The 21,616-nt window shown below is 46.1% G+C and overlaps 1 protein-coding gene across 1 annotated transcript in view; it reads left to right on the top strand.

The window, feature by feature from the left end:
• Positions 1-21,218, top strand: part of DUSP22 (dual specificity phosphatase 22) — a 39,798-nt gene extending 18,580 nt beyond the window's left edge. The window contains exons 4-7 of the mRNA XM_033154471.1: positions 2,328-2,377; positions 9,084-9,158; positions 11,174-11,345; positions 19,835-21,218. Coding sequence (XP_033010362.1) covers positions 2,328-2,377; positions 9,084-9,158; positions 11,174-11,345; positions 19,835-20,026 — 489 coding nt within the window. The 3' untranslated portion in view covers positions 20,027-21,218. The remainder of the gene's footprint in view (positions 1-2,327; positions 2,378-9,083; positions 9,159-11,173; positions 11,346-19,834) is intronic.
• The last annotated feature ends 398 nt before the right edge of the window (positions 21,219-21,616 follow it).

Below are 21,616 nucleotides of genomic sequence, written 5' to 3'. Positions count from 1 at the left end.
AATAGAAAACTGAGAGGAAAATGAATTTATTGGCTTCCAATGTACGCCTTTTCAAAGGCACTGGAATTTGGAGAAATTGGCCTAGTTGTATTTTGACAGACTTTTTGTTTCTGTTGGTTGATGTCCCACTCTAGATATTATGCCAGCAACCCCATACCCTCCAACATGACGTCAGGAAAAATGAGAACACCGTATTCTGGGGCCGCACTCCCACTTGAGTCATGTGACCTGTGCAAGATTGCAGTCCCAAAGAAAGCACTTTTTTGGATACTGCACCCCAAAAGTGCATTTTTGGGCACCACACAAGATTGTGCCCCCCAAAAAAGCTTTTTTTCAGGCATAATGCCCCAAAATGTGTGAGATTGTGTTTTTTGGGGGTGAGATGACATCCCGAAATCACATGAGGTCATGGTGCCCAAAATATCCTCCATGCTCTTGCAGGAAAAAAATGGGATGTCCCTTTTTTCTGGGACAGTTGTGGGGTAGGCCACCTTGATGTAGTAAGTTTCAGGGTGAGGCTCTTGTCATGATAACCTGTGATAAGACAGATATTTTTTTTTTTACGGCGCCACTTAGAAAATGCCTACACAAAATTGGGAATTTGCATGAAACTGCTCATGCCTGGTAACTATGTTTGATGCTGCTTCCCCCACCATACATAAATAACCCAGTTTTTATGCCTCTATCTAGCTCTTTGTATTGTGAAATTCAATGCAGATGGGATGAAGTTGTTCACAATGCCACAGAATCATTGGAATTGGACCTGCAGAGAATGTGATTCAAAGAAAAGACCAGCTGGAATCAGCGGGATCTTCCATTCACCCCACTGCCATGTAGTTGCCAGCCTTGCCTTTGATATTATCTGCACCTTGAATCAGTTACACTGGTGGCTGTCGTTTCCCCTTTCCTCTTGTTCTTTCGTTTGCTTTTATTCTTCTTGCATTATGCAGCCAGATTTCCTTTAGTCGTCCACACTTAGCCACAAAACCCCCAATGAAGACTGCTTGCATAATAAGCAGAAAAGTTTGTTGTTGTTGAATGTAATGTATACATATCAAAAATAGAAAGATGATAGATAGATAGATAGATAGATAGATAGATAGAATATATGCACTAGAACAGTGGCTTGTTGACAATTGGAGGTCATTTTGGGACAATTCTTAGACCAGTGTTTTTCAACCACTGTTCCGTGGCACACTAGTGTGCCGCGAGATGTTGCCTGGTGTGCCGTGGGAAAAATTGTGTTTATTTGATTCCTATTCAAGAGAATTACTTTATATATAGTCAATATAGGCACAGAGTTAAATTTTTTAACATTTTCTAATGGTGGTGTGCCTCGTGATTTTTTTCATGAAGCAAGTGTGCCTTTGCCCAAAAAAGGTTGAAAAACACTGTCTTAGACAGCTTGCATGAGGGTGTGCACAGGAAGAATTCTGCTTTTGCTGAACTATGACTGCAAAGTGAGCCCTGAAATATTGAACACATCATTATATATATATATATATATATATATATATATATATATATATGTAACAATTCTTGCAAATCGGGGAGGCTGAAGGCACATGGATCCACATGTGGTGGAACTGTAAAAAGATTAGACAGTTCTGGAAAATGATTTATAACGAGCTGAAGAAAATGTTCAAATGCTCCTTCCCTAAATAGCCGTTGTCTGACTGGCTGCAGTTGAAATGTTGGACTAGATGAGTCCCTTCCACGAGTTATATGTATCTAGTGAAGCAATTTTTAGCTTATGTTTCTGTCTCTTTCTACCGAGAGGCCCACTTCTAACTCTGTCTGAGATTGAATTATTTTGGTGAGGACTGATTAAGAATACGTTTTATTGTGGGGAGGGAAGGCTTCATTCAGCTCAGCACTGCAATAATCTTGAGAACGAAAACATCTATTAAAAAGTAATACCCATGCTACACCGTTACTCTTTGCTTTCCATTACTTATTTAACTAATTCAATATAGCACTGCAAATAGTAACAGCCTTACCCAACCAACACTGAATGCACACTTACTTAATCTACATTCATTTTAAGAAAGCGGTAAGTTGTGTAAAATAGCACATTAGCAATTTATAGCACTGCAGAACAAAGAAGACATGTTAAAATGACAAATACAGCAGAAAAGCTGGAGGTAATGTTTCCACCACCAACATTCACTTTGACTTCTGCGTACATGGTAATTTGCGATTTTGTGCCGATGAAACCAGATCTTAAAATGGCTTCCCGGGAGCAGCACCAATAAAGTGAAAGAAGACAGTCTTTGAATGTGTGTGCACTTTCTCTTCTTTCATATATTTTTTTTTTTTTTATGCAGGGAGTGAAGTATCTGTGTATTCCTGCTGCAGATTCGCCCTCACAGAATTTGTAAGTATTTTTTTTTAATGGCAACACTGGACAAGTGAACAATAGACCTGGTACTGTTTGATAGGGAATGCCCCCCTCTTGGATATGTAAATACCTTTGACTTCTTAACGACTCCATTTCCCTTTTTATTTTTACATGCAACAGGTGTGCTTAATCCTACACGGAATAGTTCTGCTAAAGTTAATGGGCTAGCTTGTGTCCCTTGATTTTATTGGCTCTACTCTGTGTAGAAGTTTGCTGAATACAGCCCAATGTCTGAAAGTCCTGTTACTGGTGAGAGATATGTGTAATGGTGGACTCTTTGACTCTGGAGATCTGGGTTCAAATGTCTATCAGTGCCATGAAGTTTTCTAGATAGCTTTGAGCAAGTTGATGTCTCCTTATCTGCCATATTTCAAAAACACAAAAGTTGTTGAGTTGTTTAAAAAAAAATTGGCCAAAATCTCAAAAAAAGAAAAAAGAAGTTGTTTTGAGCTATTTTTAAGGAAACTTGCCAAAATCTACACTTCCGACATGTGTTGCCAGATATTCCTGGACGTTTCAGCGATTTCCGCCCGAACGCTGTTTACAAGGGCCAAATCCCATCTGTGTCTGGGAAATTCCAGACGTATGGCAGCCCTAAGGTTGTTGGGAGGATAAAGGGAATCAGTGCTGCTGGAAGAGTTATGCCAGGATAGAAAAGTTGGTAAATAATGGGAATCAGAAACATGGTGTCTGTGAGCCTGGCTACAGTCTCCTAAAACAGGACTGTACGACTGGAGATGCACCAAGCCAAATGCAGCCAAAAAAACCTCTTTCTTTCTTTCTTTTTTGCCTCCTACCCAGAAATGCAAGAATTGGGAAGGGTAGGAGAGGAGAGATAGTCATGCACCTCACAGGCCACAATAGTTGGCTGGGGGAGCTGCATTTGAGTTGCCAGTTCTCAGGTTGGGTTGTCCTGTCAGGTTTCTCCCCCACCCACCCCACCCCATATCATTTCAGTGCAAAGGGTCTTTGGGCTACCTTGACTCTAAAGAGTAATTGCATCAACTTTACAAGAGCGCTTGGACAGGGACCAAGTTTTTCTTCTCGTCTTCACTGTTTATGCGTGTGAGAGGTGAGGAGGGAGGGAGGGGGGTTTCAGCCACTTCCTGATAATTTGTTTTATAGAGAAACAAAAGTAGTTTCAAAGGGCCTGCCTGGTGCCTACGGAAGGAAACGCAGCGCTGCCTTTTTCTCTCAGATCAAAGCACTGCCTCTTTGGCCCGATGCTTTCGAGAGATATTTTTAGTCGATTTGCTTCTCTCGTGCAACAGAGAGATCCCAAGTATCTTGGAAAACGAGCTGATTGATTATTTCAGTTCGTGTTGGCAATACTGATCTGGGCGGCAATATTTGAGCACCTTTCCTCTTTTCACGGTGGTGTTGCTTATATAGTTCCATTTATGCCCTTAGATCCTCACAGAGTTGCCCGAAATTGACACTCCCTTTACCTGCTGATCTGAGGATTCAGTGCCATACTTGACTGGTGCTTGGTACATAGAATATTTTCATCTCTGTTTACTGGTGGTTCCCAAGCGTTCTAATGTGGCTTAGGGAGCTGGATCTGGCCAGCAGAGCAGATCCTCTGTCCCCTAAATCTATCCCCCAACCTCGGGCTAAATATAACAGGTTGGCAGGAACTCCTCCTGTTCAGTCGCTTGGCAAGACAATGACACTGAGTGATGCAGCACTTTAGAGTCCTGACAATCAGCTGCTCACTGGGAAGTCAAAGCACCATGTTGGGTTCTTTGCAAAGGAAGTTGGCTGTTCCTGGTGACCAAGCTCTTTGTCAGAAGGATATTCTTCTCCGCTGATGGTTTCTGCAGTGCCTCCTGGGTTATCTCTGTGTTAAGCCTTTTTGCAGTTCCTCTTGGGTCATCTTTATGTTACACTAGTTAAGGCTTTTTATCTACTAGACAAGTTAAGAGACTTAAAATAATAATTTGGAGCAAAAAACAAGATGTGACATTTTTGTACCATTGGAAGAGTTTCCAGCTACAGATTCAATGAATTCAGGTGCATTTGGATGTCTTGAAAAACTACCACCCTGAAGTGAATTATGTGGCATCCCCACCCACCCCAAGGTGAATCAAAATGTTGGAAGGTTGTGAGTCTAAGGCATGGGTAGGCAAACTAAGGCCTGGGGGCCAGATCCGGCCCAATCGCCTTCTAAATCCGGCCCACGGACGGTCCGGGAATCAGCGTGTTTTTACATGAGTAGAACATGTGCTTTTATTTAAAATGCATCTCTGGGTTATTTGTGGAGCATAGGAATTCGTTCTTTTTTCTTCTTCTTCAAAATATAGTCCCCCCCCCCAAGGTCTGAGGGACAGTGGATCGGCCCACTGCTGAAAAAGTTTGCTGACCCCTGGCCTTTCCAAATTTACCATTTATAGTGATATAGTTGCTGGTGGGTTTTTTTTTTTTAAATGGCATGGTTCCAGAACAATATACCCAAAACATCCATTTCTTTCTATTGCAGAAAGAATCAAACTTTTGAGAGAGATCCGGAATGGATCCTCGCTATTTCCATTTGTGTGGCATGTGCACAATCATGGTCCTGGTTGTTGGGTGTGGTTTGGGAGACACCTGTCTTGCACTCCTTCCCCTCTTACCTGTGCAAGCGGTCTGTGATCTCAGCTCAAAGAAAAGAGATGGCAGAGAGAGATATAATGGTCCTGACTCAAAGTCCTGTCCACGACAGCAGTCATTAGCTACAGACAAAATTTCATCACAGTAGCCAGGTTTTCCATAGCTCAGGCACAAACGCGGTTCTTTTTCTAATCTCCTACATACAGGGGTGCTGAGCATTAAACACACATACACCCAAAGGAAGCATCTCCATATGCATGCTCCAATGTGTACTGGGCTGGAGGAGCACAAAAGTACACCAGGGGTGTGACTACGGACACGGAACATTTCTCAACTTGGGCACAACCCGCCATTAGTGTGGAAAGGAAAACCCCACACTCGCTGTCTAATAATGGCAATGTGTGACCGAAAGTGCAGCCAGGGCAGCTACAAATTCACTCTTGAAAACATTGGATCAAACAGCTGCCAGGCCACTATAAATGGTGAGCGTGGAAAAGCCCCCAATGTGATCCCTGTTTCCTAATGAGTCGTGCTTCCGGCCTGCTGAACTGGTTCTTGAATGAGCTGCCAGCATGCAGCTCTTTCCCAGAAACCAGATGTGCACTTGGCACTGTCACTGGGCGAAAGGGCAAGATGGGGACGTAGGAGCTGCCTTCTTCCAAGGCAGACTGTTAAGTCCATCTAGGCCAGGATTGTCTATGCTGACTGGCAATGGCTCACCAGGTTTCAAAGAGGAGTCCCCCAGCAGAACCTGGTACCTTCTGCATGCAAAACATGAACCTAACCGCTGACTTACAGGCTTCCCCTCCTGGCTGTTCGGTTCAGTGAGTTCCCTTGAGACACTGTGCCTCTCACTGTGGTTACCGTGACTATACTAGTATCTGCCTTTGTGTATATGTGATCTGGTAGCTTTCCCAATTTAAATAACCAAGCCCCAGATCTCCTGTGTTCTGGATTTCCCTGGGCATTCCATTTATTCCCCTGGGGCACTCGCATTGCCTCAGGTGGGCCACAGGAGCGGTTGCCCCGGGCACAACATTGTTAGGATGCGTGAGATTTCAACACCCAGTGCTGCCTCAATATAGCTGGGCTCCATTGGAAACGAACCGGGAAGTGACCTCTCCAGACAACGTAATGACTCTTTTTTATTATTTCGGTGGCTGCAGTCTCCCGGGTGACATGGACACCATCAGGCCATTGAACATGCATGCGTACGCCATGCACCTCCCTCCCAGGGACCCCTTCTGAGTGGCCCTGGGTACGCTACGACACCAGGAAGGGCCCAAGCATTTAGTGGCTCCACAAAATGGCAAGGGTGAGAAGATGGGCTCTTAATAGCTGTAAGACCTGTTATAGCAGTAAGAACAAAGTGCAAAGAGCCCTGCTGGGTCAGCTCCAAAGGCCCTCATAGTCCAGCATCCTGTTCTCACAGCGGCCAACTGTATGCCCATGGGAAGACAGTCAGCAGAACCTGATTGCAACAGCACTCTCTCCACCGGTGATTTCCAGCAGTAGTCAAGGCATAGTGCAGGCATAGGCAACTTGGCCCTCCATATGTTTTGAGACTACAATCCCTGACCACTGGTCCTGTTAGCTAGGGATGGTGGGAGTTGTAGTCCCAAAACATCTGGAGGGCCGAGTTTGCCTATGCCTGGCATAGTGCCTCCAACAGTGGAGATGTAACATGCCCATTGTGGCTAGTAGCCACTGATAGACTTATCCTCCATGATGTGTACCTTCTCTCAACACAATTGTTGTCTAAGCTGAATATGAACCCCACAAAAGGGGTTGTAATTTCCCAAGGCCGTGCTGCCAGAGCTGAAAGGCTAGGGGTGGGTGGGAAGACTCTAGCCTTGCAGATGTAAGATTTAGGAAGTTTACACTCTGAGAACGATTGTGGGGATTTCTTCTGCGTTGGGTGCAAACGTTTATTTCAGACCGTGCTGTGGGTGGTGGAGAAATGTCCCCAACCGTGGAGCAGCTGCTATACAGGTGAAACTTGAAAAATTAGAATATCATGGAAAATTCCATTTATGTAAGCAATTGTTTTCATTAGCTAGTGGAGTTTAATATACGTGATAGACTTATGACATGCAAAGCGAGATATGTCAAGCCTTTGTTTGTTATAATTGTGATGATTATGACGTACAGCTGATGGAAACCCCAAAGTTGAAATTGTTAATTTGGGGTTCTCATCAGCTGTACGCCGTAATCATCACAATTATAACAAATAAAGGCTTGACATACATCGCTTTGCATGTCATGAGTCTATCTCATATATTAGTTTCACCTTTTAAGTTGAATTACTGAAAGAAATGAACCTTTCCACGATATTCTAATTTTTCGAGTTTCACCTATAGTTACAGTTTGGGGAAGGGGGAGGGAGCACTAAATCCTAATATTTTAGCACCCATTATCCCATCAATCCTTACAACAGACGTGTAAAGTAGACTAGGACACCACGTTGAGGTACTTGGAAGACAAAGGTGGTGTATACTGTATTTTTCGCTCCATAGGGCGCACCGGACCATAGGGTGCACCTCATTTTTAGAGGAGGAAACAAGGAAATTTTGTTTTCTTGTTTTCCTCCTCTAAAAGCCCTGGTTTGTTTGAGGACCAGCTAAAAGTTTTGCAGCTTTTTTGCAAAGGGGAAAACCCGGTTTTTTAAGGATCAGCTAAAAGTTTTGCAGCTTTTTTTGCAAAGGGGAAAAAGCAAAGACGAAAAGCCCCATTTTTATGGGGTTCAACTCACATTTCTGCAGCTTCTAAAGGAAAGGGAGCCTTTTCTAGTTTCCAGACAGATAATCTAATCAGCCAGTCACATGTCGCTGGGGAAACAAACAACCTCCCTCTGCAGCACATTCAACAATGGAGGCCTGGGCAAGGGGGCGGGGCTGAAAGGGAGCCAGGGACTCTTATCTCTCTCCCGACCTCTTGCTGATCAGCTGCTGAGCTGGGTCCTTTCAACACACCCTTTTCTCTTTGTAAAATAAAAAGCATGATCCTCTTTTGGCCCCTGGGCAATTCAGCTCCAGGGACCTCCATTCGCTCCATAAGACGCACAGATATTTCCCCTTACTTTTTAGGAGAAAAGGAGTGCGTCTTATGGAGCGAAAAATACGGTAAATGTAAAGAAGAAATGAAATATCTCTTTACAGTATTACAGTTGACAGCTGTTTGCTGTAGCTTGCCTAAGGTTACCCAGAGGCTTCATGGCTGGGCTGAGATTTGATCAAGCCAAGGAGTTGCCACTTGGAGCAAGGGGTCCTGGCGCGCAGAGTGTGCTTCTAACCACTGAGCTGCTTGGTGTTATTCATACATCTGGACCACACTGTGTGCGCGTGTACAGCCACATGTCACCGCCCAATTTACTGGCTGCAAAAAGTGGGAGGCCGGGGAATTTGGGAATAAGAAATGAGCATGAAGGATGCTTGCTACCTCGATCTCCTTGTGATAATCCCCGGCAAGGTAGCCATCATACATGCAGAGTTTGAGATGACACCACATTTATAAAAACGTAAGAAAACATGACACATTAAAAAGCTTCCCTATACAAGGCTGCCTTCAGATGTCTTCTGAAGGTTATAGTTACTCATCTCCTTGGCATCTGATGTGAGGGTGTTTCACAGGGTGGGTGTCACTACTACTGAGAAGGCCCTTTGCCTATTTCCCTGTAGCTTCACTTCTTGCGGTGAGGAAACCACCAGAAGGCCCTCGGAGCTAGAGCTCAGTGTTTGGGCTGAGCGATGGGGGTAGAGATGCCCCTTCAGTAACAAGGGGAATGTCCTTCCCCACCCAACGAAAAGATGAAAAGCAAGAACAGGCCACAAATCAAACCACATCAAGTTCCACATGCCTGGGAGAACAAGAATGCCTTTGCCCTTTTCCCCAGAAACCCACTATGTTGATGTTACTCAGCATGCTGCAGTTGCTATCAAAATATTTGGCTGGAAAGGCAACTATGTCTCTCTAAAAGACAGCACTGGGCAATACTGCAAACCTCTACATTTCAGAAGGCAAATCAATGGGACAGAGAAATAAGAAATCCCTTAGCTTAAATGGGACTAAATCAAGTCTACATCTAATTTTTAAGGGTCAGACACTTCAAAGAAAGCATTGAATTTATCCATGAATGCCGACTTGGAGGTCACAGCTGCCTTGTTCACTGGTACGTATTTCATTTAAGACTATTCTACATTTGGTTATTCCTGGTTTCTGTTTTCAGGCTTCCCTCCTTAGGTTCTCCCCTGTGAAGATGTTTTGTCCTGTAACCCTTTGGGTTCCCTCTGCTGATGCCTTTGGTGTGTGAATGGTGTGTCTTGGCTGCGTAAGGATCCACACTCAGCTCTGAATTTCATAAAAGGCGAAATAATTTGAGACCACCGTTGTGGTGGTGGGGAGGGTAGGAGTATTTGGGGGGGCAGGGTTTCAGCAATTGTAGCTTCTATGATCTTTCAGTTTGGCAAAGGTAGCTTTTCAACTGAATAATAGTAATAATAATAATTTATTATTTGTATCCCGCCCAATTGGCTGAGTTTCCCCAGCCACTCTGGGCAGCTCCCATTGAAGTGTTAAAACAATACAGCATTAAATATTTTAAACTTCCCTAAACAGGGCTGCCTTCAGATGTCTTTTAAAAATAGGATAGCTGCTTATTTCCTTGACATCTGATGGAAGGGTGTTCCACAGGGTGGGCGCCACTACCAAGAAGGCCCTCTGCCTGGTTCCCTGTAACCTCGCAATGAGGGAACCTCCAGAAGGCCCTTGGTGCTGGATCTCAGTATCCAGGCTGACTGATAGGGGTGGAGATGCTCCTTCAGGTATACAGGACCGAGGCCGTTTAGGGCTTTAAAGGTCAGCACCAACACTTTGAATTGTGCTCGGAAACGTATTGGGAGGCATTGTAGATCTCTCAGGACCGGTGTTATGTGGTCCTGGCAGCCACTCCCAGCTACCAGTCTAGCTGCCGCATTCTGGATTAAATGCAGTTTCTGTGTCACCTTCAAAGGTAGCCCCATGTAGAGCGCATTGCAGTAGTCCAAGCGGGAGATAACTAGAGCATGCACCACTCGTGGTGAGACAGTCTGCGGGCAGGTAGGGTCTCAGCCTGCGTACCAGATGGAGCTGGTAGACAGCTGCCCTGGACACAGAATTGACCTGCACCTCCATGGACAGCTGGGAGTCCAAAATGACTCCCAGGCTGCGCACCTGGTCCTTCAGGGGCACAGTTACCCCATTCAGGACCAGGGAGTCCTCCACACCTGCCCGCCCCGTCCCCTAAAACAATACTTGTGTCTTGTCAGGATTCAACCTCAGTCTGTTAGCCGGAGTAGAGCTGGGCCTGCACAGATCACAACAGAGGGAGGGTGGCCGAGCCCCATCAGCCTGACGCTTAGCCAAATGGGAATCTTCTCTGTGCATCAGCCTCTGCCTGACTTCAAAACAGTGTTCTGGGATGAGCACAGGGCAGGGCAGAGATAAATTCTGCCCCATTAGATTACCATGCAGTCTGGCAGGATGCACCCTTTTTGCTTCTCAGCCTTTCCAGTCTCAGTCATGATCTTGCCTTCTACTCCCGAAGACTGGGGGAAGCAAATGCGCCTCTGAAGCATTGCCGCTTCCCCCTGTTGCTTATTGTACTGGAGAGAGGCAATAGGCCCACTTGGGCCATTCCTTCCATGGGCATTGAGAACTGGGCTATACCCACAATGTCGCTGAAGCCTGACTATGCGCATGCATGTGATACCGCATTCCAGCTGTGCATTGTTTCGAGTTGCACGGAGCATCTATGTTGCTGAAGGCATGAAGTTGCCCATTTTAGGTTTCCTGCTGGTGCAGTGTCTTCAGAAATAAGGTTCATTGAGAGCAGGGTATTTTTTTACCAAACTACAATTCCTAGAATTCTTAGCGGGACCTCATGCCCACTAAACCTGTAACATTTTCCGCAAACGCTCATATTTTTGAACATTGCCATCATATTCAGCACTGCACTGCTATGGGAAGTATGCCTTGCTTTGAAACTTTAAATTTATACGCTTGTCGAATGAGAATCATCATTATTTTGCATGGTTTGTTTTAAAAAAAAGAAAAACGTGCTTTCTGTCGAACCTAATGTCCAAGATGCTCTTTCAACTTACTATAACCTCTGTGTATCTACTTGTCCACACCTGCTTGGCAATGCAGCCTTGCCGGCGTTTCCAGGAGTGCCACCTTGGTTGTGGCCTACATAATGACAATCACTGATCTCGGCTGGGAGGACGCCCTGTCGGTGGTGCGAGCGTCGAGATCATGCGTCAACCCAAACGCAGGCTTCCAACGGCAGCTGGAAGAGTTTGAGAAAACTGAGCTTGCTCACGTAAGTACGTAGGGACTCCACGCGAGAATCAAGGTTGGGGGACTTCTCTTAACCTGAGGGTCACGTTCCCTCTCTTCGGTAGCCTTCTGGGGCCACTTGCTGGCAGAGGGTGGGGCCAGACCAAGACATTTAGCAGCAGCTTGGCTGCAGGAGTTGCTGGAAGGAGGCATACAAGCCGTCATCCAACCATCTTAGGGACTCCACTCTGGATTTACTCCTTAGCCTTTCCCCGAAGATATCCCGCAAGGCAGCGGAGGTTGAGGATCAGAGTTTACCTCCTCCTAGATGGGCTACCTTCCCAGGTGGATGAGCCCCATCTGACCCTCACTTCCCCCTGCAGCACATGCAGAAACCGCCTGCTTGGCCATTGGACCCACTATTAGTCTCATCTGCCAGAGTCTGTCTTTGCATTCGTATCTGAAGAAGTGTGCATGCACACAAAAGCTCATACCAGGAACAAACTCAGTTGGTCTCTAAGGTGCTACTAGAAAGAATTTTCGATTTTGTTTTGACTATGGCAGACCAACACGGCTACCCACCTGTAACTTTGCATGCAGAGGAAGTCCCTAACTTGCCAAGCATTTGAGACCCATCAGCTACCCTCACCCGGCAAATCAAAACCATTTCTTGGGGTGTGGCTGCTGTTGGATGCTGACAGCTTCTAGGAGCCACAGGTGAGAGCTGAGTGCAGGGTGGGGACTACCCCAGAAGAATGGGAATGTGTATTAGTTTACTTGACAGTGTGGTAAGTCTTCCCTCTTGTGTTTGGGGGCCATCCTGCTTTTCATCCTATGGTATAGTGGTTAAGAGCAGTGGACTTGTAATCTGGTGAACCGGGTTCGATTCCCTGCTCCTCCACATGCAGCTGCTGGGTGACCTTGGGCTAGTCACACTTCTTTGAAGTCTCTCAGCCCCACTCACCTCACAGAGTGTTTGTTGTGGGGGAGAAAGGGAAAGGAGAACGTTAGCCGCTTTGAGACTCCTTCGGGTAGTGAAAAAGCGGGATATCGAATCCAAACTCTTCTTCTTCTTTGCCGAGTGGGGCTGTGGACCTCTGTCTCCAAGGCCTCCCTGGATGGCAGCATGGATCTGACATGTCAAATGTCCTCTAATATATGATGCATTCGTTAGTACATTTTGGGCAACTCAGTGCCTTTGTAAAGTCTGTTTAGTCCCTTATCTTTTAAAGGAAAGGCAAACTGGCTTTGTTAGAACGTGCTTGGTAGCTCTGAATCTGCTTCTGTGTATAACATGAATGTATTATTCAGCTCTGAATATTTGTTTCATCTCAAAGGCTTACCATTCCCAAACTTATGGAGAAGTAGAGTCCATGGAAATAATCTGACTTTACATCACAGAGGAACTTTCCAGCCTGGTTGTCCCCCTCCTTAATTTGAACCCTCACAGTCATTTCTGATCTGATAAAGTTTTGACTTGAAATGATGGATTGTCCTTGCATTATGCACATGGTGATTAGGAAGATCATAGCATGTATGTGGGTTTGGCATTTCGTGCTTTTTTTTTCCCCTTTCCTTTTTTCCAATTCCATGTAGGAGAAGAGTCTGCAGCTTTCATAGAAAAGCACATACTATATATTCCTACAAATAGGGGCAGCTCCATCAATCTTGCCCATATGGCAAGGGTGCCATGTCCACCTGCCATCATATATATAGTGAAGGTGAAAACATGCCTGAGCCAAAAGTGGGTTGGCAGGTGGATCAGTGCCCAGTATAGCACTTGGAAATAGGCTCTCAAGACTAAACAGTCATCTGATTGGTGGATCTTGCTGAGCCTCTTTGAAAGCGCCATCTTGTGGAGCATATTGCATCCCCTGATGTCATTGGAACTTTGGGTGATTGGCAGGTGGGTCTCCCTGCCTACCTGACAAACATGGCCTGCGAAGGGTAGGGGAAGTAATCTGGCTTGCAGACCAGATCCAGTTCCTCACCCCTGCTACATACTGTATGTGTGCAGTGATTTTTTCGGAGGAGGGGAGGGAATGCAGGGGTACGCATGCCCCTAAACATTTTGTGAATCTAAGTTTGACCTCGTTGAGGGGCAACATTTCAATATGAGTAGGAAAATGAGAGTACCCCTAAACATTTTTTTAAGGAAAAAGCACCGTATGTGTGGTATCTGTACATTTCTCCCTCTGAATCAGGGGTGCCAACTGAAATAAAATATTGGGATGGGGAGGTAAGCCCCACCCCACATAATCACATGACATGACACTTGCACACCATTTGAATGGCAATGCCCATCAACTTTGCGGTGGGACCCTCCAATATTTTATTGGGTGGACCCAAAGGGACTTTGGCCCCTAGGAGTTGGCTCCTATCCTCTGTATTATGTATCTGTTGCCAAGAAATGAGCAGCTTTGATGTTGACTGATAACAGCATTCAACCCTGAGCAACGAATCCTTCTCAGCTCAATGGGTCTCTATATGTTTGTGCATTGCAGCCCTGATCCCTGCTTTTCCCTGCCCCTTCAAGTCATGTGACACCTCAGAATAATGTAGCTGCCAAGGATGGGTGAGATGCAATCCATCTCTCCTCTTCACCTAGTGCAGCCTTTCTCAACCTTGGGTCCCCAGATGTTTTTGGCCTACAACTCCCATCATCCCTAGGTAGCAGGACCAGTGGTCAGGGATGATGGGAGTTGTAGGTCAAAAACATCTGGGGACCCAAGGTTGAGAAAGGCTGACCCTAGTGCAGTCTGAGGCATTTTTATTAACGTTCGTTTTGCTTTAAGGATGGTCGTGCTCAGAGTAGCCCATATGGCGGCCTCCAACTCTTGTTGGACTCCCAACTCCCGTCAGCCCCAGATATCATGACCGGCAGTCAGGCATGATGGGAGCTGGCTCTCAATAACACCTGGAATGAGATCCCAAGAGTTAGAGCCAGGGAAATAAATTGACTTAAATTCATTGGTGACCACCTTTAATTCTACCTCCCTCCGTTAGTTACCCATTAGGGTAAGCTCTGCTTTTCTCTGCTACATGAGCCTTTTCAAAGGAGCAGAAAAGGAACCTCCTTTGGCTAAGGTTATTTCTCTCTCTCAGCTATGTTTAGCCATTTCACAAATATTTTTAATATGATTTCCCCCCCCCCTTTCAAAGGATGCCGGCTGTCCCTTCCTGGTCCCCCAAGGGAAACTATTTCCTGTTTGTTTTATTTAAAGACCACATTACTGCCAGGCTTGTGTCCGCCTCCCACAACCAGAAAACTGCTGCTGCTACTACTGGGTTGGCTATCCTAGTATGAGAATAGTTGAGAGAGATGCTGCTGCCTTCATCCTTTACACACCTTCATAGTTGGCACTCCTGGCACTCTGTCATTTGTATATTCCCTTTCTATTCAATGTATAAATATTATAAGCTGCTGCAATCCTAAACACACTTGCTAGGACAGGCATCCCCAACCTGCGGCCCTCCAGATGTTTTGGCCTACAACTCCCATGATCCCTAGCTAACAGGACCAGTGGTCAGGGATGATGCGAATTGTAGCCCAGAACATCTGGAGGGCCGAAGATTGGGGATGCCTGTGCTAAGGAGTGAGCCAAACTGAACTAGGAAGCCCTTCATACCAAGCTAGACTGCTAATCCATCTAGTCAGTGCTTTTTTCTGGGGGGGGGGAGTGGGGGAACTCACCATAAAGTTTGTTTGTTTGTTTATTGTGGGCCAAGTCACAGTGCCACAGCCCCGCCCCACCTCAGCAGTGGCTAAATGTAAGATGTGATTAATAAACTGCAGCAGACAATGGTCTGAATTAGAAATGGCCACAGCTTTATTGATTACAGATAGAAGTGGATTTCTGGCTCAGACATTGGGTGTATATCCGTTCCAGACTCCCCACCACCACCACCACAACCAAACAAAAATAACTATTTAATTTTTAAAAGGTAAGGGAACACAGTTCCGCCAAGTTCCTGCTATGTAGAAAAAAGCCCTGCATCTAGCTCAGGTTTGTCGACAGTGATGGAGAGCAGCTCTTCAGGATTTCAGATGGAAATTCCCCCCCATCCCTTCTGGAAGACACCAGGGATTGAATCCGGGGCCCTATGCATGCAGAGTATATGTTCTGCCACTGCACTCATCATTCCTCTTAGTTAGTGGGGCCTAGATTGCACTGATAGTCTAACTGTGAGTGGTGCATATTACATTTTAGCTTGCCCACATTTCATTATCTTTTCTGAAACAAGCATTGGGCTGATTCCGCAGACCTTGTTTTCTCTTCTTTTTAAAAAGGGCTGATGGGTTCAAAAGCCTTTGTTGGGGCGGGGTTGGCCCAGCTTAGCTTGTATGAGCAGAATTGGTTGAGGGGACAGCTCCAGATGGGTTGAAATGGGTGACAGGCAGCCAAGGGGAGGAGCCAGGAGACACATCGAGGGGAACCACAGAGATACGTTGGTAGCAGTAGCCAGGCCAGGTCTACATAAGGCTACCAGTTATAGACAACAGGATGGCAACACAATAAGTATTTAATTCAAGCTTATACTACCAGAAGATGCAACCTTATATTTGAAACCAGTGCAACACTACCAAAGACAGGTGCTGAGTTGCACCCAACATTGCGCACGACATATTGCGTCTCACATGTAGGATGACTGTTGCATCAGCAGAGACTGACCGGGCCTACTTTCAATGTAACATTCACCCGCCAGCTTGCGCTGGTCCGTGTGGCATCTCCCGATGCTGTGTGGCATGGGGCAGATTCCTGCCAGGCCACGCTACGTGGCCCGGAGTAACATGTTTCCAGGCCTCCTCTGCCCCCTCTCAAAATTGTGGGTGCTGAGCCCCATCCCAGTGGACATTAAGGTGGCTATAAAGGCTTCAGCCCGAAATACAGTGGTACCCCGCAAGACGAATGCCTCGCACAACGAAAAACTCGCAAGACGAAAGGGTTTTGCGATTTTTTGGTTGACCCGCAAGACGAATTTCTCTATGGTCGTGCTTCCTCCTGCTTGCCTTCCCCGCGCTCCCCATCGCCCTCCCCACGCCTGGATCCTCCTGCTCGCCCTCCGCGCACTGCCCCATCGCACACCTGACACCCGGCTTCCTCCTGCTTGCCTTCCCCGCGCTCCCCATCGCCCTCCCCACGCCTGGATCCTCCTGCTCGCCCTCCGCGCGCTGCCCCATCGCAGTCCCGACACCTGGCTTCCTCCTGCTTGCCTTCCCCGCGCTCCCCATCGCCCTCCCCACGCCTGGATCCTCCTGCTCGCCCTCCGCGCGCTGCCCCATCGCAGTCCCGACACCTGGCTTCCTCCTGCTCGCCCTCCGCGCGCTGCCCCATCGCAGTCCCGACACCTGGCTTCCTCCTGCTTGCCTTCCCCGCGCTCCCCATCGCCCTCCCCACGCCTGGATCCTCCCGTTCGCCCTCCGCGCGCTGCCCCATCGCACACCTGACACCCGGCTTCCTCCTGCTCGCCTTCCCCGCGCTCCCCATCGCCCTCCCCACACCCGGCTTCCTCCCGCCACCGCCGCTCACTACAGTACTGTAAGTAACCGCTCTCCCCGCTCGCTTTCCCGACACCCGGCCCCGACTGGTTTTTTCCCATAGGAACGCATTAATTAAGTTTCAATGCATTCCTATGGGAAACCGTGCTTCGCAAGACGAAATTTCCGCAAGACGAAAAGACTTGTGGAACGAATTAATTTCGTCTTGCGAGGCACCACTGTAAAGTATTTTCAAATAAACCTTTAAAATGTTGGGGATGATCAGGGCTTTATTTCAGCTGGAAGAAGCTGGACCTCAGTTTCTGCACCTCTCTGATGGGTGCCATTGACATAAGGAACCAAGGGAGGCATTCATGGTGCGTTCCGGCACCTCTTTTTCTAGAAAAACAGCTCTGGGGCCATGTAAACTTGCATCAGATAACCACGAATTGTACTTAGATTTCTCTCTGTAAACAGCCTCTGGTACTTCCAGGAAAGATCTCTCCCCAAACTTTTGACCTTTCGAATAGCATCTAATGTCATCTTACATCTTTGCATAGCCCAGGTATACCATTTTTGCCACAATGTCAGACAGACATACAGACACTGCATAACGTTTTTATGTAAGGGGGCAAAAGCCTCACATTAAAAAAGGACCGAGAGGTGGGTTGTTTTGTTTTGTTTTGCATAGATTCAAATCAACTAGATAAAAATCACATTTTTATTCAAATTCCAATCACCTAGATTAAAATCGCTTGGGTATATAGTGGTTTTTAAAAAGAATTCTGTATTGACGATCCAGTTTTGAATGCAAATTTTCAGTTCGCTTCTTTCCCAGAAGAGCTAAAGCAAACTTCCACCTCCACATTTATTTTTTCACAGGACAAGATGCCTCTCATTTTAAGTGCTGCTTCCCATATTGTTCTTTTCATACCCTTTAAATATTTGTCTAGTATAGGTACCTATATTTTAAAGAGTGGTTTTTTGTTTTCAAAGTGCCTCCTGATTAATTGAAGGCCTATTTAGCCAATCATAACTTTAAAAAAAACCAAACCATCCAATTGGAGGAGGACATCTGGCCCAAGCCCCTACTTAAGGCAGGAAATCCAGAGCTAGGATATGTTCACCTTACTGTTTCCTCCACACCCTCTACTCGTTTCTGAAGGTGCACTCACGTGATATTAGCCACAATCCATATTGATCCACAGGTTCTGACAAAAATACTGCTTTTTGGTGTGTGTTTCGCCCCTCAAACCAGCTTCAATCCAATTAGAAAACATTTCCGACAAAGGTCCGTATAGTTAAAGCTATGGTTTTCCCAGTAGCGATGTATGGAAGTGAGAGCTGGACCATAAAGAAGACTGATCGCCAAAGAATTGATGCTTTTGAATTATGGTGCTGGAGGAGACTCTTGAGAGTCCCATGGACTGCCAGAAGATCAAAACTATCCATTCTGAAGGGAATCAGGCCTGAGTGCTCACTAGAAGGACAGATCCTGAAGCTGAGGCTCCAATACTTTGGCCACCTCATGAGAAGAGAAGACTCCCTGGAAAAGACCCTGGTGTTGGGGAAGACTGAGGGCACAAGAAGAAGGGGACGACAGAGGATGAGATGGTTGGACCGTGTTCTCGAAGCTACCAACATGAGTCTGACCAAACTGTGGGAGGCAGTGGTAGACAGGAGTGCCTGGCGTGCTCTGGTCTATGGGATCACGAAGAATCGGACATGACTGAACGACTAAACAACAACAACAATTGGTTCCACAGTTCACCTGTACACAGTGACGTGTCATAGGCAGGACAAAGGGGGGGCCATTGCTGGGGCACAGGTTTTTGGTTTGTTGTTTTTTTGTTTTGTTTTTTGCTCCGCATGCCACCCCTGCCAGCTGCTTTATGAGTCCGATCACTCATCCCAGCCTCTCAAAGCGGCGTGAGGCTAGCAGGGCGTTAGCAGGATGCAACAGGCATGCACCCTTAAAATCAGCGCAATCAGACTGATTTTATGGATGCAGGCTTGCCCTTCTGCATCCTCCGCATGCCCTCCACATACTCCCCCTGGCATGCCCATGCCCGCCAACCCATCGGCGCCTTGAAGACACGCTCCGCCACTGCCTGTATATACCGCTAAGAATTTCCTCTTAATAGTTAACTGACATCTACCCTCCTATAGCACAAGTCGTCTAGGCAAAACAGGGGATGCCTTCTTTCTATCAAGGGTCATATCCGCTTTTAGAGGATCTGTCAGGGGGCTGCATGTGAACAGTGGATGGGGCAAAGGACAGGTGGGAGGGGCCAGAGCCAAAAGTGGGCAGGGCTACCCCTTTTCCTCGCTCTTTTTTTGATGCTGCCTCCTCTTTCCTCCTCATCCAACAGTGGAGGGAGATAATTGCCCTTGCCAGAGGTCTGAATGGCCACTCACAGAGGGCTTTTTGACATTAGGCCGAGGGGTTCATGAAAGGAAGCTGAGGGCCATATGCATCCAGGGTCGGATTTAGGTTTGATGAGGCCCTAAGCTACTGAAGGTAACGGGGCCCTTTATATGTCCAGCTGTCTTTTGTCAACAACAAATTGTCGCTGTTTTTGTGTTGAATATATGCTATATGGTAATTTATGGACCTAATAGGTATCTAAAGCCATTTGCACATGCAGAATGTAGGCACCCTATACATAGAAATGAGCAAACCAGTGATATTTTAGGGAGCAGGCTAGCAGGTGGGGCCCATTACTTACATCATAGGAGCCTACACAACACAAAACACGGTTGTGGTATGTGGATTTTATTTGATTTGTTTTTTTATCTTATATTTTGTAAATGTACATCCAGTTTTTTACCCTTTAAATTTTTGGGGGGGGCCCAAGAGAGTGGGGCCATAAGCTATAGCTTGTTTAGCTTATACGTAAATCCGGCACTGCATGCATCCCTCTCCGAGATCTGTAATCATTTCCAAATCAAATTTAAAGCCACCTAAAACATTTAAAGCCGCTCGAACCCTTTTTATATTATGCTGCGTTTAAATGTTTTTCTTTGCCTTTTTCTTTGTTTTGTCCCTCCAGGTCAGAGAGTGGCTCAGGGCTGAGTATGGAGAAAGCCCATTGCAAGACAAGCAAGAAGCCCAAGATCTTCTGCAGAAGTTCAAGGCACATGCAGCAGCAGCAGCAGCAGCAGCTCAGTCAAGTACTTCTGGAAGGCAGTGGAATGATAGATTTTCATCGGTAGCTTCCTGGTCAATGCCTGCTCCTCAGTAGCAGCAGCTAACACACGAATGCATTGCTTTTCTGTGGCTTCGTTTGGACAACATGATAAATCATCATGGTGGGAATGAACCTAGGTATGTCTTGGACTCACACGTTTCCCCTCCTCTCCTCCCCGCACAACCACAAAGAGAATCGAGGTTTTAGATTAACCACAGTTTAGCTTGTGTCTGAACCCTAAATTGTGGCTCATCATAACTACGGCTTGTTGAAACAAGACAGCTTCGTAAACCATGGCTTGACATTGGATTGTTTCAGAAAACCATAGTTAAGATTAACTATGTCCAACCATTGACATAGATTTGCCTAAATTTAGAGGACACAACAAACGGTAGTTAATCAAAAACAGAAGTAAAAAAACAAACACTTGTGGCTGTGCTAGAGAGGGGAGGGAGGAAGCACATGAACCCAAGGCCCTCCTAGACTCATTTCCATCACAGTAAACCATAGTTTGATCATGATGTCTGAATGCAGCCAGGCACTAGGGAGGGCACCTGTTATGCCCTCCTGCACATGCACAAAGAGGGCTTGTTTTGTATGTAATGGCTCCATGATGAGATGTCTTACGTTTTCTTAGTAAGCATATCTCTTGAGATATGAGGAGCAGAACTCCAGAATTCCCAACTTGGCACCACACTTGCAGGTTGACATTGGCTTCCATTATGTGGGCACCAAGCCCCACTTTCTCTTCCAGTGGCTGTGTAAAGAGGATGCCACGTTCTAACTGTCGAGATGCCAAATTGTTTTCTATGTATCCCTCGCGTTTTCTTCAGGTTGTCTGTATTACCAGGGTTTGGCACAGTTGCACTTTTCAAAGTTTCTGGTTCTTTCGGCACATAATGCTCTAAATAAGGGCAGTGCATTTCATGGAGGCCTTTGTGCTCACCTTGAGCTCTGGTTTTGCTGCAGGAAGCCCCTTGGCTGAAGAGGCAAGCCATTTTCCAATGTAAAAAAACCAGCTGCTCTCTTCAGCGACAGGGAAATGCTGCAGTCCCATCAGGGGACAAAGCTCTGGTTGTGTGCATGGTTGTCTCTTCTTGTGTATATCCCTTCTTAAATTATCTTGGAATGTATGGCTAATAAAGTTATATATTTTGCTCTAGAGTGAAGCAGAAGTATCACAAATAACCTCATCAGTATTTATTGTTAATGCTTTCATCTCAGAGAAGTTGTTCGCTCAAAATATTTTTATATTTTGGAGGGATCTGAAAGTATATTGCAAGATGTATATATAGAGAGAAACTAAAGATACAATGGCTTTGTGCTGAATTAAAGTTCCGAATGTTATTCTCACAGTACTACTGAAAAAAGCTTTCTTGTATATAAGTCAGCTTGATGGAGTTCCATCTTTAATTGCCCTCCCCAATGGCATGTATTCAATAAAACCTCCAGCCTTTTTGTAAATAAAAAGAAGAAGCCAGTGTTATTTCATTGCATTTTTCTGGATAAGAATGATTGCGGTTGACATCAGTTGTTGGTGATGCCATCGAACAATCAACCAACCTGAGTGTGTTATGGAAACTGAGCAAACTCCCAGAAGACCATCAGATTGGTGAGCTGTGTCTTATCTATAGGTGAAACGAG

The sequence above is a fragment of the Lacerta agilis genome, chromosome 7 (assembly GCF_009819535.1).
Source record: "Lacerta agilis isolate rLacAgi1 chromosome 7, rLacAgi1.pri, whole genome shotgun sequence".
NCBI lineage: Eukaryota > Metazoa > Chordata > Lepidosauria > Squamata > Lacertidae > Lacerta > Lacerta agilis.
Note: the sequence above shows the minus strand (reverse complement) of the source record. Positions and strands in the feature narration are given on the sequence as shown.